This window comes from Argentina silus (assembly GCF_951799395.1).
Source record: "Argentina silus genome assembly, chromosome: Y".
Lineage (NCBI taxonomy): Eukaryota > Metazoa > Chordata > Actinopteri > Argentiniformes > Argentinidae > Argentina > Argentina silus.
This window is the reverse complement of record NC_139654.1, coordinates 32,346,656-32,359,010: the sequence shown is the minus strand read 5'-3', so window position 1 is coordinate 32,359,010 and position 12,355 is coordinate 32,346,656. Positions and strand designations below refer to the sequence as shown.

At 51.2% G+C, this 12,355-nt stretch overlaps 1 protein-coding gene across 1 annotated transcript in view; it reads left to right on the top strand.

Moving 5' to 3' along the window:
- The window catches only part of LOC310823571 (tyrosine-protein kinase ABL2-like), a 55,774-nt gene extending 43,689 nt beyond the window's left edge, over positions 1-12,085 (top strand). The window contains exons 7-11 of the mRNA XM_083696448.1: positions 292-476; positions 702-854; positions 1,056-1,145; positions 1,922-2,104; positions 10,243-12,085. Of these exons, the coding sequence (XP_083552574.1) occupies positions 292-476; positions 702-854; positions 1,056-1,145; positions 1,922-2,104; positions 10,243-12,083 (2,452 nt within the window). The 3' untranslated portion in view covers positions 12,084-12,085. The remainder of the gene's footprint in view (positions 1-291; positions 477-701; positions 855-1,055; positions 1,146-1,921; positions 2,105-10,242) is intronic.
- The last annotated feature ends 270 nt before the right edge of the window (positions 12,086-12,355 follow it).

Below are 12,355 nucleotides of genomic sequence, written 5' to 3'. Positions count from 1 at the left end.
TAACACACAGTAACAGTAATAAAAGTAACGTAACTTGAAAAAGGTGAATGATATATCAAGCCATTATTGTTCTTGAAGAATGTCATTCTGCTGTTTTTTTTCTCTGTAAATTGTATTGAAACTGAAGTAAAAATGCACTTTAATTACACTTTGACGTTGATTTAGACGTTAAACAAACTATTTGGTCCAGCACCCACTATGGGTGATACATTACCAGCCACACACTTTTTTAAAATGTTTTTGGCTCACAACAGTCTCTCTCTCTTTCTTCCCCCCCCCCTCCTCTCCCAGGGACCTGGCAGCGAGGAACTGTCTGGTAGGAGAGAACCACGTGGTGAAGGTGGCAGACTTTGGGCTGAGCAGGCTGATGACAGGGGACACCTACACAGCCCACGCCGGGGCCAAGTTCCCCATCAAATGGACCGCCCCGGAGAGCCTGGCCTACAACACCTTCTCCATCAAGTCTGACGTGTGGGGTGAGGACACAGACACACACACATACTGTACATACACACACAGGTACATACATACATACATACACACACACACACACAATACTGTACACACACAAAACACACTGTCACACTACAATTTCCACCACAGCCAGTATGTTTCTCATCCCTCTCTCCTCTCCTCCCCCTCTCCCTCCCTCCCTCTCTTCCTCCTCTCCTCCCTCTCTCTCCTTTCCATTCCTCCTCCAGCGTTTGGCGTGCTGCTATGGGAGATCGCCACCTACGGCATGTCTCCGTACCCGGGCATCGACCTGTCCCAGGTGTACGACCTGCTGGAGAAGGGCTACCGCATGGAGCAGCCTGAAGGCTGCCCCCCCAAGGTCCACGAGCTGATGAGGGCCTGTGAGTACTGGTACCTCTGCCACCGCCCTGGTTCTCTTGGGTTCTGTCTCTCTACACAGCAGGGGAGGCTGGTGGCGGAGGTAGAACATCAGAGGACAGGCTCATTATAATGCATGGAATGAGGGATGGTATCAATATAATCTAATGCGTCTCTGCACTGCAGTAAGATAGGCTAGTGTGTGTGTGTGTGTGTGTTGCCAGGTTGGCAGTGGAGCCCGCTGGACCGCCCGTCGTTCGCCGAGACCCACCAGGCCTTTGAGACCATGTTCCACAACTCCAGCATCTCAGAAGGTACTTTATCCATACACACCTTTGATACAGTTATACACCAGGGGAGACTGGTGGAGGTAGAAATCGGAGGACGGGCTCATTGTAATGCATGAAAGGGAATGAGGAATGGTATCAAACACATCATTCCGTTCCATGCATTACGATGAGCCCGTCCTCCGATTTCTGACTCCACAAACCTCCCCTGTTTCCACCTAATACAGACGTATTGGCTCTCTCTGGCGATATGCTTGCTAGGTTTCCCTGTCTGTAGGCCATGTAGTTCTGTTCGCTGCCTCCATTCACTATGCTCAGTTGAAACAGTGGTTTATTAGAAGAGTGGAGTTACGCCAATGGAATTACTGAAGGCTTCAAATTGTTCCAAAAATTCCTTCTTGATTTACCCATAGAATTTTTTATTGGACTAAGATATGTAAGTGAGCGGGGCTAACAATAGATGGACAATAAATGGAGGGAAAAATGGCAGACGAAAAGAGGCAGTTTCAGCCCCGAAACGTCATGGCTACTCTCAAGTAAAACAATAAAACTACTACACATTTGGAAAATCTCTCTCTTGAATTGGTGCCACTCTTCTGATATACCACTCTAGGCAGCAGCAGATGGAGGAGAATGGTCTTTAATGAAAAGGAGAGAACAGGAACAGTCATGACTCATGTTGATGCAAGTTTGTAGTGCTTTTGTAGGTGTTTTGTAGTCATTCTAATTAGTGGGGAAACAACAATAATACTCTTTCTCGGCCAGTAATGTAGTCTAACTCTCCTCTCCCTTCCCCCCTACAGAGGTAGCGGAGGAGCTGTGTAAGACTGCCTCCTCTGGCCACGGCACGCCACTGCACCCCTTCGGCCACGACATGCCCCTCCTGCCGTCCAAGTCTCGTACGCTCAAGAAGCACGGGGAGAACAAGGAGAACATCGAGGGCGGTCTGGACGCTCTGCAAGACGCCGGGACACACAGCCCCTCAGGTACCCGCCCCCTCCTCACCCTCGACCCCGCCCCGCCCGCCACCTCACCCGCAGGCTGAGGAGGATGGCAGCGATCTTAAATCAAATTAGTATTAGGGTGTGCTTAGTTGAGCAGTCTTATGGCCTGGGGGTAGAAACTGTTCCGGAGCCTGTTGGTCCAGGACTGGATGCTCCGATACCTTTTGCCAGAAAGCAGCAGAGAGAACAGGTGTGGCTGGGGTCCCTGATGATCTTCCCAGCCTTCCTCTTGCACTTCTCAGAGTAGAGGTCCTGAATGGCTGGTAGCTTGCGGCCTGTGATGTACTGGGCCGTTTTCACCACCCTCTGAGGGCCTCACGGTCGAGGGCAGTGCAGCTGCCATACCAGGCGGTGATTCAGCCGGTCAGGATACTCTCTGTGGTGCATCTGTAAACGTTTGTAAGGATCTGGGGGTCCATACCGAATTTCTTTCTTGATCACAGTGTGGGTGTGGTGTGACACCAAGGAACTTGAAGCTGCTGACTTTCTCCACTGCAGCCCCCACTCTTCCTCCTGAAATCCACGATCAGCTCTCTCCTTGGTTTTGCTGATTTTCATAGAGGTTGTTGTCCTGGCACCAGTCAGAGTGGATGAGGTGATAGTGCCTACCTTCACCACCTGGGATCTGCCCGTCAGGAAGTTCTGGATCCAGTTACATAGTGAGGTGTTGAGACCCAAGTCCCTGAGCTTGGTGACGAGCTTAGAGGGGACAATGGTGTTGAATGCTGAGCTGTAGTCGATAAACAGCATTCTCACATAGGTGTCCCTCTTGTCCAGGTGGGATAGGGCAGTGTGCAGGGTGTAGGCAATGGCATCATCTGTGGATCTATTGGGGCGGTATGCAAACTGAAGACGGTCCAGAGTGGCAGGTAATGATGAGTTGATGTGAGACTTCACCAGCTTCTCGAGGCACTTCATGATGATCGGGGTGAGTGCAACGGGGGGGCAGGTTATCTTGTTCATCTTGGATGATAGTGGTCGCTTTGAAACAGGTGGGTATTACAGACTGGGACAGGGATAGATTGAATATGTCCGTGAAGCTGTAGGCGCATACTCTGAGGACACGGCCAGGGATGCCGTCTGGACCAGCAGTTTTGTGGGTGTTAGGGTTAGGGTTTAAAAAGACGCATTTAAAAGCCTTCCTCACGTTGGCCGTGTTGATTGCTAGTACGTTGTCCTCGCGAGCAGCGAGAGCCTTGATGGGAGGCACAGTGTTGCTGCCATCAAACCGAGCATAGAAGTTGTTAAGCTCGTCCGGTAGCGTAGCAGAGTTACCCAAGCTGTCAGCTTTCTGTCTATAGTCTGTAGTCCGCGCCACATACCACGCACATCAGCGCCCTTGTATAGTGTTTCGACCTTGCCTCTGTTTTGCAGTCTTGATGACCCTGTGCAGGGCGCCTCTCGATTTCTTGTATTTTTCGGAATCGCCGGAGTTAAATGTGTTGGTCCGTGCTTTTAACAGGTGACGTTTGCTTCAGTCTCTGTTTGTCAGGTAACAGCAGGATGGAGGCATGATCAGATTTGCCGAATGGAGGTCGACGTAGGAATTTATAGCCATCCTCGCAAGTGGAGTAGAGATAATCTAATGTACAGTTGTGTTCAAAATAATAGCAGTGTGATTAAAAAAGTGAGTAAAGCTCAAAATGTATTTCCATACACGCAAATGCATTGGGAACACTGCACATTCTATTCCAAATCAAAACATGAAGAAAAATGTATCACATTTGTTATTACTTTACAGAAAGTGAAGAAAAAGGAATATTATGCTGTTCAAAATTCCACAATTCCTCTGCATTTCTTGGTTTTGCCTCAGAAACAGCATTTTTGATGTCACCTCACAAGTTTTCTATTGGATTAAGGTCCGGGGATTGGGCTGGCCACTCCATAACGTTAATCTTGTTGGTCTGGAACCAAGATACTGCTCGCTTACTGGTGTGTTTGGGGTCGTTGTCTTGTTGAAACACCCATTTCAAGGGCATTTCCTCTTCGGCATGAGGCAACATGACCTCTTCAAGTATTTTGATGTATGCAAACTGATCCATGATCCCTGGTATGCGATAAATAGGCCCGACACCATAGTATGAGAAACATCCCCATATCATGATGCTTGCGCCACCATGCTTCACTGTCTTCACAGTGTACTGTGGCTTGAATTCAGTATTTGGGGGTCGTCTGACAAACTGTCTGCGGCCCCTAGACCCAAAAAGAACAATCTAGTCCACAACATGTGGCGCCATTTCTCTTTAGGCCAGTGTAACAATGTCCGGTGGTACACAGAGGCAGACGCAGTATAATGATAAGGGAATTTCTCCCGTTTATTTTCAAAGGGGTCCGCTGGCACGGTTCGGCTTTCCAGCCTCGTTCAAAGTCTCTCCTTTGGTGCTCGGCTCGGCTCGGCTCTGCTCTGCTTCTCCAGCTTAGCTCCCTTTCTGAAATGGCAGAAGCACACCCATCTTAAACATTCGCCGGCGAGACTTAATTCGCAGCAGGTGTGCAACAAAAGTCTCGCCGACACAACCCCGGCCACGGTCCTGTAGCTCCCTCTACAGGCCGAACGCTGCATGTCCCCCCACAGCCAGTCAATGTGTTCTTTGGCAAATTGTAACCTCTTCAGCACGTCGTTTTTTCAACAATGGGACTTTGCGGGGGCTTCTTGCCGATAGCTTGGCTTCACATAGGCGTCTTCTAATTGTTACAGTACTCACAGGTAACTTTAGACCTTCTTTGATCACCCTGGAGCTGATCATTGGCTGAGTCTTTGCCATTTTGGCTATTCTTCGATCCATTCGAATGGTAGTTTTCCGTTTTCTTCCATGTCTTTCTGGTTTTGGTTGCCATTTTAAAGCATTTGAGATCATTTTAGCTGAACAGCCTATCATTTTCTGCACTTCTCTATATGTTTTCCCTTCTCCAATCAACTTTTTAATCAAAGTACGCTGTTCTTCTGAACAATGTCTAGAACGACCCATTTTACTCCGATTTTCAGAGAGAAATGCACTATAACCAGCATGTACAACATTTGCTGCCTTCGTCCTTAAATAAGGGCCACCTGTGTGACACCTGTTTTTTCACAGAATGAATGACCTCACTAATTGAACTCCACACTGCTATTATTTTGAACACGCCCCTTTCAATTAATGATTCAATTACACAGAATCCAGCAGCATGTATGTCATGACTGTTGGGTCTGTTGGTTTTCTATTACTCTGCTACACCTACTAGTAAATTATTTGCCATGTAGAAATATAATTTCTACCAAAAACAGTGATTGATCTGGTTAGTGATGTTGGACTGCTATTATTTTGAACACAACTGTATTTCCTCGCGTGGAGCAGGAGATGTGCTGTATGTACCTCGGTCGGACTTTCTTCAAGCAATGATGAAAGTGGCCTCTGCGTGAACCGATTCCTGCCTGTTCACTGTCGCGTACAGTTCTTTGGGTGCAGTCGTAGTGTTCGCTTGGGGAGGGATGTAGACCGCAGTAATGATAACTGATGAGAATTCACGAGGGAGGTAGAAGGGTCTGCATTTAAGCATCAGATGTTCCAAGTCGGGAGTGCAGTAGGATGAGAGTGGCTCCACATCAGTACACCAGTTGTTAATCATGAAGCATACCCCTCCGCTTCCCGGATCTACCTGCCAGACTGACCTCTGACCTCCCTCCCTCACCACCACCACCTCCACCTCCTCACCCATAGCTGGTGATGCCCATAACATACCCACTTGACCCAGAGTCATCACGCCCATTTGTTTATTTTACTTTTACTGTATTTTATTAACCCTTTATTTAACCAGAGAGACATTTATTTAACCTTTATTTAACCTGATTGGTTCCGGGGAGGGGGGCCTGAGGTGGTGTCAGTTGAGCAGTCAAATGGCCTGCGGGTAGAAGCTATCCTGGAACCTGTTAGTACGGGTCTGGTGCCATTTGCCAGACGGTAGCTGAGAGAACAGGGCGTGGCTGGGGTGCCTGGGGTCCCTGATGGTCTTCCCAGCTTGCCTCTTGCACCTCCCGGAGTAGATGTGCTGCACAGCTGGGAGCTCACGGCCCATGATGGACTGGGCTGTTTTCATCACCCTCTGCAGAGCCTTGCGGTCGAGGGCGGTGCAGCTGCCGTACCAGGCGGTGATACAGCTGGTCAGGATACTCTCTGTGGGTTAGAATTTCCTCAGCCGTCTGAGGAAAAACAGGCGCTGACGTGCCGTCCTGATCACTGTGTGGGTGCGGTGTGACCATGTTAAGTCCTCAGTGATGTGGACACAAGGAGCTGCTGAAGCCCCACCGATGTGGATGGGGGCGTGACCCCCTGCTGCTTCTTCCTGAAGTCCACAATCAGCTCTTTAGTTTTGCTAATGTTGAGGGAGAGATTATTGTCCTGGCACCAGTCCGGAAGTCCCTGTAGGCTGACTCATCATTGTTAGTGATCAGGCCAACCACAGTGCTGTCATCAGCAAACTTGATGATGGAGTTGTGCGTGGCCACACAGTCGTGGGTGAACCAAGGAGTGCAGCAGAGCACGCAGCCCTGCCCCCCCCCCCCCCCCCCCCGTGTTAAGAGTCAGAGTGGAGGAGGTGATACTGCCTACCCTCACCTCCTGGGGTCTGCCCGTCAGGTTCTAGATCCAGTTACACAGGGAGGTGTTAGGACCCAGGTCCCTGAGCTTGGTGATGAGCTTGGAGGGGACTATGGCGTTGTAATCAATGAACAGCATTCTCACATAGGTATCTCTCTTGTCCAAGTGGAATAGGGCAGTGTGCAGGTGAGAGCAATGGCGTCATCTGTGGATCTGTTGGGGCGGTATGCAAATTGAAGTGGGTCCAGTGTGGCAGGTAGTGTGGAGTTGATGTGGGTCTTAACCAACCCCTCAAAGCACTCCATGATGACAGACGTGAGTGCAACAGGGCTATAGTCATTAAGGCAGGTTACCTTGGTCTTTTTCGGCACTGGAATAATTGTGGTCACCTTAAAACAGGTGGGGATTACAGACTGGGACAGGAAAAGGTTGACACTTGTAATGGCAAAACAATTATTTGTGCTATTTTGCTTTGTCTTACATGAAATGTATTGACCTTGTTGTGACCCAATGTACTTTGTTATTTTCCATTGTGTGACTGAGGAAGAACCAAAACCGACTGCTCCTTCTATCATACAATAGACAGTGTGTGACCTTGGAACACTCCTAACTGCAGGCTGAGACATTGTAATAGTGGCTCACAACACCTACGCTTCTTTCCCAGCTTCTTTATCAGCAAACAGGTGCAAGATATGTTTACCCCTAGACCTATGACGTACGAGCATTGGAGTTAAGGACGGTCCTCTCCTCAGCCACAGCATCAGTATCTGAATCCACACTGTTGGTGAAGGAATGCTGATCCGGCCGTAAGCAGAATTGTTTAAACTTTGTACATGCATTAAAACTCTCAACTGAGACCAAACATTGTTTATTGTTGTTCACTGAAAGATTTCCATCACACTATGTCTGTGAAGTGACATCTGGCAGCTGGTCAGAGCATGCTCTGACGATGCGGCTTTGTGGGTGTTAACACGCTGAAAAGCCTTACTCACGTCAGCCGCAGTGATCAATAACACACTGTCCTCTCGAGCAGTGAGAGCCTTTGTGGGGGGCTCGATGTTGTTTCCCTCAAACTGAGTGTAAAATGTGTTGAGCTAGTCAGGAAGCGTCGGTGCTCATACTGACAGGTCTCCCCTTATAATCCGTAATCATCTGCAGCCCACGCCACATACCTCTCACGTCAGAGCCCTGGAATTGTGATTCGACCTTGTCCCTGTATTGTCTTTAAGCGTCTTGATAGCTTTCCGTAGGTTGTATCTGGATTTATTGTATTCATCCAAATATACCCTCATTCACTACCCTTCATGTAGTTAACATCATTGGGTGCTTGTAATGAGCTAGGGGGAGTTTATATCACCAGTCCCTTGGTTTTCAATCTATGATAGGGAGTCATGCAGCAACATTCTCGTTAATGTCTCTTATATTTTCTCTTAATTTTCTGTAAAGAGAAAAAATAAGAGAAGTCAACTACAGATGCACCAAACGTTCTTAACCATCCAAATCTGCTCTTACCCAGGTGTGCTGAATGATGAATCCCACTTGATCATACATTGGAGGCGCGTGGCCGATTGTTTGTTATTAGCATAGGTGTGCAAAAATCTGAAAACATTGGTGAATCCCAGAAATCAATGGGTACTGTGGGAGCCTGGTCGATAGGCGCAACAGTGGGTCAACCAATGAGAATAAGAACAGGCAGAAACAGGGGTTGCGGTGAAATCAACTTAGGGTTTTTATTTATAAGGTGCAGGAAAAAGGGAGAGGCGAAAGGCAACTCAAATCTTCACCGGGTTGGCGGTTGGCGTTACGGCGCTCTGCCTGGTTCTTCCTGTGATGAGAGAGAGAGACAGGCCAAAGTTAGTCGGATATCGGGTCCCTGCCACTGACCTCTTCGCCCCAGCTCGGCTTCGTCTTCCTCCGGTTGGTTGGGGGTTCCTCTCCGGCTTCCCGGCTTTCTCTCACGTTTCGGTATGAGACTGGCTTAGCGGGTATCTGGTCTCGACTCGTTCCTCCAGCCAGTCTGTCTTCAGCTTGTCCTGGGGAGTTGTGGGGGGACATGCAGCGTTCGGCCTGTAGAGGGAGCTACAGGACCGTGGCCGGGGTTGTGTCGGCGAGACTTTTGTTGCACACCTGCTGCGAATTAAGTCTCGCCGGCGAATGTTTAAGATGGGTGTGCTTCTGCCATTTCAGTAGGCGAGGAGAGCTGGGAACGGCGAGACGAGAGAGAGACTTTCTGACGAGGCTGGAAAGCCCAAACAGTGACAAGTAACTTTATGAATAAACGGGAGAGAAATCCCTTACCTAACGTGGGGCGCCAATGTAGCAATGTCCGTTTGTACACAGAGGCAGACGCAGTATGGAGGTAAGGGATTTCTCTCCCGTTTATTCATAAAGTTACTTGTCACTGTTTGGGCTTTCCAGCCTCGTCAGAAAGTCTCTCTCTCGTCTCGCCGTTCCCAGCTCTCCTCGCCTACTGAAATGGCAGAAGCACACCCATCTTAAACATTCGCCGGCGAGACTTAATTCGCAGCAGGTGTGCAACAAAAGTCTCGCCGACACAACCCCGGCCACGGTCCTGTAGCTCCCTCTACAGGCCGAACGCTGCATGTCCCCCCACAGGAGTATAAAAGGCCTCAGGATCGCAGAGCTAACTCAGCACACCTGTGAGCGGTAAGCTGAGTCATCTGATTGGGGCGGAGTCTCCAGGACATAGAACTGGGATAGTACCTCCCATCCACCACTACACCCCCTGGCTGCCTTTGCCTGCCCCGGTGGCCACCAGGTGTCTCTGTGGGGCACTGCTCACCGGCTGGGCCATCACAGTACGAACAAAATAAGAACAAATCGTGGATACGAACAAAAATAAGAGGAAATTTGTTTCTGTATCGCTTCCTGCATGAGGCCCATTAAGTGCACATTTATAAGGCTATGGGTAGAGAATCAACACCCGTAGCCGATCGCAGCCACACCCGATTCTCTGTTGTAATAAGTTTATTTGGAAGCATTTATGGTATGCATCATATAAGTAGTATCTTATGCTTTTTCATATACACATTTTTTTTTATAAAAAAACCCTGTAAAAAAAATCAGAAACAGCAGAAAATACCAATCGGAGCAAAACAGAAACAGACACTGGACACATCGCAAAAAACAGTGAGGTTAATGGAAAAACTCTACTCCACTACCACCCCGGTAAACACTCTGCTACAATGTTTGATTTGACTGCAGACTTTCCGAACAGTAATTGGTGTTGCACAACTGTGTATCAGGGGAGGCTGGTAGAGGTAGAAATCGGAGGATGGGCTCATTGTAATGCATGTAATGGAATACAACACGTGTGTTTGAGACCATTCCTAATTCCATTCCATGCATTATAATGAGCCCATCCTCCGATTTCTACCTCCAAAAGCCTCTACTGGTGTGTATAGGTGCCAGTAGTAACTGCCATGGTGTGTGTTACTGTGTGCTATTGTGTGTTACTCTGTGTGTGTGTGTGTGCGCGTGTCACCCTGTTACCAGTAGTAACCCCATGCCTCTTCTCCTCCCCAGGCCTGGCTGCCCCTCTACTGGGAGGAGGTGACGGGTGCTTGGGCAGCTCTCCTGCTCTGCCCCGGAAACAACGGGACAAATCCCCCAACAGCCTCCTGGAGGACGGCCAGGAGACCAGCTTCATCCGCGACCACAAGGCGGGCTTCTTCAGCTCATTCATGAAGAAGAAGTCTTCCTCCCCCTCCTCCCAGCTGCAGCAGAGCCTGCCCACCCCACCCAAGAGGAGCAGCTCGTTCCGGGAGATGGAGACGCAGCCTCATAAGAAGTACGAGTTCGCCACGGGCTTCTGCGCCCTCCCCCCTCCCCTGCCCCCCCAGGCCAACGGCCTCGGCTTCTCCCCATCCCACGGAGACACCAACCATGTCCAGTCGCGCTGCTGCGGCGCCACCTTCGGACAGAAGCCCTCGGCCAACCAGGGCTCGGGTGGGGCGTGTTCACAGTTGGGCGGCAGCAGCACTAGCTGGGCGGGGCTTGCGGGGTTCTTCACCCCTCGCCTCATCAAGAAGACCCTGGGGCTACGGACAGGCAAGTCCACTTGTTCGGAGGACGGGGGTGTGGGATCCGGCGGGGGGGGCAAGCCCTTCCCCAGGTCCAACTCCACCTCGTCCATGTTGGCCGGGCTGCCGGACCTGGAGCGCATGGCTCTGACGCTGCCCAGGAACCGGAGCAGCAAGCCCCCTCTGGAGCGCACAGCCTCCACCACCTCCCAGCCGGAGAACGGGGCTGCCTGCCCCGCGGGGGACACCACCCTGCCACAGAGGATGGACGAGGGCACGGCCCAGATCAGGGACAGGCCCAAGGCCAAGCTGCTGCCCCGTGGGGTGGGGGGAGGAGGGAGGGAGGCCGGGGGCGGTGGCAGGGTGAGAGTGGGCGAGGAGTCCAACTCGGACTGTCACTTGCGGGGGAGGGAGGGTCAGGAGGGCGGGGTGCAGGACAGACAGGTGTGGTCGTCGCCCTCTAAGACTGCGGGGGGGGCGGGCCTGTTGGGGCTGGGGGGGGGCGGCGCGCCACACAACCACAAGGTGCCCGTGTTGATCTCCCCCACACTGAAGCACAGCCTGGCCGACGTTCACCTGGTGGGGGTCGACTCCCAGGGCAATCGCTTCAAACTGCTGGAGCATCAGGTGGACCGTCCACGCCTGGTCAAACCCAAGTGTGCTCCCCCGCCGCCCCCCACCCTGCTGCGCATGCAGCACTCCTACAGCGGAGATGGCGAGGAGCAAGCGGGGCCGGGCGGGGGAGGGGGCACAGAGGTCAACGGGGGCGGGGCGGGCGCCAAACGGCCGGGGCGAGTGGTCGGCATGGCAACGGGCAGACTGTCAGTGCCGCCACCACAAGTGACTCCATCCTTCTCCTCTTCTTCCTCCACCAACAACAACACGCCCACCACTAAACTGGCCAACGGTGCCACCAGCACTACCATCTCCTCCTCCAGCACAGCGCCCTCTGGAAGCTCTAAGGTGGCGCTGCGGCGGCCCAGGCAGCAGCAGGAGAGGCTGCACGTGGACAAGGTCAGCCGGGAGGTGCTGCTGGAGTGTGCAGAGTGCCTGAGCAGCACCCTCCACAGCAGCCCTGAGTCATCCTCCAGCAGCCAGGTGGTCGACGCCGGACACCAGCTGCTGGACTACTGCTCCGGCTACGTGGACTGCATCCCCCAGATGAGGAACAAGTTTGCTTTCCGGGAGGCGGTGGGGAAGCTGGAGCTCAGCCTGCAGGAGTTTAGGGCCTCGTCTGGGGGAGGCGGAGGTGGAGGGGGGCTTGGGGGCCTGGGGGGACCCAGTCCGACTCTGGACAACCTGCAGACTTGCATCAAGGAGATAAGTGATGTGGTGCAGAGGTAGCTGACATGACGACCCCCCCCCCCCAACCCCGCGCCACACCCCCGGACCCTATCAGACTCTACTTTGTACTCGCTTTTTTTATGTTTCTGGTTCTAATTAACCATTTGGGGACACAGAGAGAAAAATCTCAAGTGCCTCAGAGAAAATCACGAGAAATACTCTCTTTACTGTTTACAATTGACTCTTTTCATAAAAGCCAGTGGAGAACACTGTTCTGAATGTTTGTGTGTATAAAAACATTGTTGTTGATACCAAACTAGATGTGTTTAGTT